The 2,500-nt window shown below is 32.9% G+C and overlaps 2 protein-coding genes across 2 annotated transcripts in view; one reads left to right on the top strand and one right to left on the bottom strand.

Annotated features, from left to right (window-relative positions):
* The window catches only part of LOC119569323, an 11,300-nt gene that overhangs the window by 5,595 nt on the left and 3,205 nt on the right, over positions 1-2,500 (bottom strand). The window lies entirely within an intron of this gene.
* On the top strand, positions 45-1,102 carry LOC119569324. Its single transcript, XM_037917536.1, has 2 exons — positions 45-126; positions 880-1,102. Exons 1-2 carry the CDS (start codon positions 48-50, stop codon positions 1,092-1,094), a joined length of 294 nt encoding a protein of 97 aa, XP_037773464.1. The 5' UTR covers positions 45-47; the 3' UTR covers positions 1,095-1,102.

Raw genomic sequence — 2,500 nt, 5'->3', positions numbered from 1 at the left:
TTTTTTTTTTTTTTTTTTTTTGTTTTTTTTTTTTTGGCATCGCGCTAATGTTGGCAATTGCTGTCAAAAGCGAGGAAGTGGGAAGATTTATTTCCCGAAGAGCAAGTCAGCGCGATCTCGTGTTCGGTTTGTTTTTTGTCTTTATATTGTTCGCTGTCGGGTTTCGTGGCTGGCTCTCTTTTGTTCCCCCCTTATCGATTTCCTTTCTCTCCCTCCTCTCTCCCCTCCTCTTTATTATTATTATTTCTATTTCATTTCTTCTTTTATCTATCTACATTTAATTTCTCCCTCTTCTCTACATCTATCCCTTTTCTTCTCTCTTTCCCCCCTTTCTCGTCTCTGCCCCTCTCTTCTCTCTCTCTCTCTCTTCCCCCTGTCTCTCTCTCTTTCTCTGTCTCTCTCTCTATCTTCCTTTCCTCCCTCCCTCTGGCTCTTCTTCTCTCTTCTCTCTCTATTTTCCTTTTCTTCTCTCTCTCTCCTCTCTCTCTCTCTCTCTCTCTCTGTAATTTTCATTTTTATTATTGTTACTATTCTTTATTATCATTTTATTCGATATTCTATCATTTAAAAAAAAATTTTTAATTTTATTAAAAATTTTTTTTATGTTATGCCACATCATCATTTTTATTTTTATCGTTAACTTTTTTTTATTATCACACCATCATTATTATTTTAAAATTACTATTATCTATCATTATCGTTTAAAATTTTTCAATTTTATTATTTCTTTATTATTATTACTATTATCATTATCACCATCATCTTTATCATCATTATTACCATAATTACTTTCATCATTATCGTAAACTTTATCATCATCATTATCATCATTATTACTGTTATCATCATCTTCAACTTGATAATCATTCTCACCCGCAGCGCCCATCGCCCTCCCCTCCGCCCACGCCCGCAACATCCGCCTTCGACGAGATTCCGGCTACGCTGCCCCCGCCCACGCCCCCGCCCCCGGCTACTCGAAGCCACGGGGTAAAGTGGGTCCCGTTTACACCTTCGTGAAAACAGATTACAATGGAAACTTCAAGTGGGGTGTGAGGCACAGGGCAGGTGCGCAGTATGGAGGACATGGCCACTAACGCGGACATGATCGGTATTATATTTATTATATTATTAATTTATATATTTATAATTTTATATTTTTTATATAATTAAACACACACACACACACGACCTCCTTGCGTTAGAAATGTACCCCCCCCACTTGTGACTTATTATCTCATTCGTTACAAGTGTACCCCCGTTTGTTACAAATACATCCCCTTGCGTTAGAAATGTACCCCCCTTTTGACTTTTTTTTCCCCTTCTTTTTTCAAATACACCCCCCATTTGTTACAAGTTACCCCCCCTTTTTACAAAAATTTCCCCCCTTTGTAACAATATACCCCTACTTGTTACAAATTTTTATTCCATTTTCACAAACATACCCCCTTTTAAAATACACCCCCTTCATTAAAAACGTACCCCCACACGTTACAATTATAACACTACACGTTATGAATATACCCCCATATGTTACAAACAATTCCCATCGTTGATTATTATTATTATTATTATTTTGGTATTTTTTTGTTTTCATAGATCATCCGCCCTGAAAGCTGCACGGGGAAGAGAGAGAGAGAGGTACACCACACAAAAACTTAAAAAAAAAAAAAAAAAAAAAAAAATAGATGAGGGAAGAGACACAAGTATTTTCTGTTTTATTTTTTTTTTTTTTCTGAGTATCCACTAGTCAGAAACAATTTTTTAAATTACAATATATATATTTTTTTAAAACCCCCCTTTTTTAAAGATTACTCCCTTAGAATTTTTACCCACGTTTCAAATGGACCTCCTGTTCTTTTATAGCGAACCCCCAAATAATAACAAATATTCCTGTTATATGTGGACCCCCAAGACTTATATCTTGAACGCTTTTCCTGTAACAAAACATACACCTATCAATATTGAAAAAAATCGTTAAAAACATACCCCATCTCTAACCCGTCCGTTATAAATATACCCCCCATCCGTTACAAACAAACTCCACAAGCTCACAAGATGTTAAAAAAAAAAAAAAAAAAAAAATGATAGTCACGCGTGTCTTGTAAATAGGAAAGTTATTTGCTCGTCTGTACATGTTTTTATTTGTTTGTTGGCCTATTGTTGTAAATAAATAACTGCATTAGTTATTTGTATCAGTTTCCCTAATATTAACTTTGATTTTATATTACAGCCTCTATCACCATTAACATTTATTATTAAACTCAGTATTATATTATAATATATGTATAAATTATAATAATAATATATATATATTATATATATATTAATATATTTTTTTTTTTTTTTTTTTTTTTTTTTTTTTTTTTCTTTTTTTTATTATTATTATTTTTTAAAAATATACACAAACAGAAACATTGTTACACACACACCAAAAATTATATATATATAATTTATAAAAAAGGGCGTGTGGGAAACGCAAGAACCCGTTTGGATAATAATT

The sequence above is a fragment of the Penaeus monodon genome, unplaced genomic scaffold (genome assembly GCF_015228065.2).
Source record: "Penaeus monodon isolate SGIC_2016 unplaced genomic scaffold, NSTDA_Pmon_1 PmonScaffold_1408, whole genome shotgun sequence".
NCBI classification, from domain to species: domain Eukaryota; kingdom Metazoa; phylum Arthropoda; class Malacostraca; order Decapoda; family Penaeidae; genus Penaeus; species Penaeus monodon.
Note: the sequence above shows the minus strand (reverse complement) of the source record. Positions and strands in the feature narration are given on the sequence as shown.

Excerpts from the sequence above, each read along its gene's own strand:
- LOC119569324 (XM_037917536.1), top strand. The coding sequence starts at position 48 with ATGTTGGCAATTGCTGTCAAAAGCGAGGAAGTGGGAAGATTTATTTCC. Across the intron at positions 127-879 it reads TCAGCGCGATCTCGTGTTCG|CGCCCATCGCCCTCCCCTCC; the intron begins GTTTGTTTTTTG and ends TCTCACCCGCAG.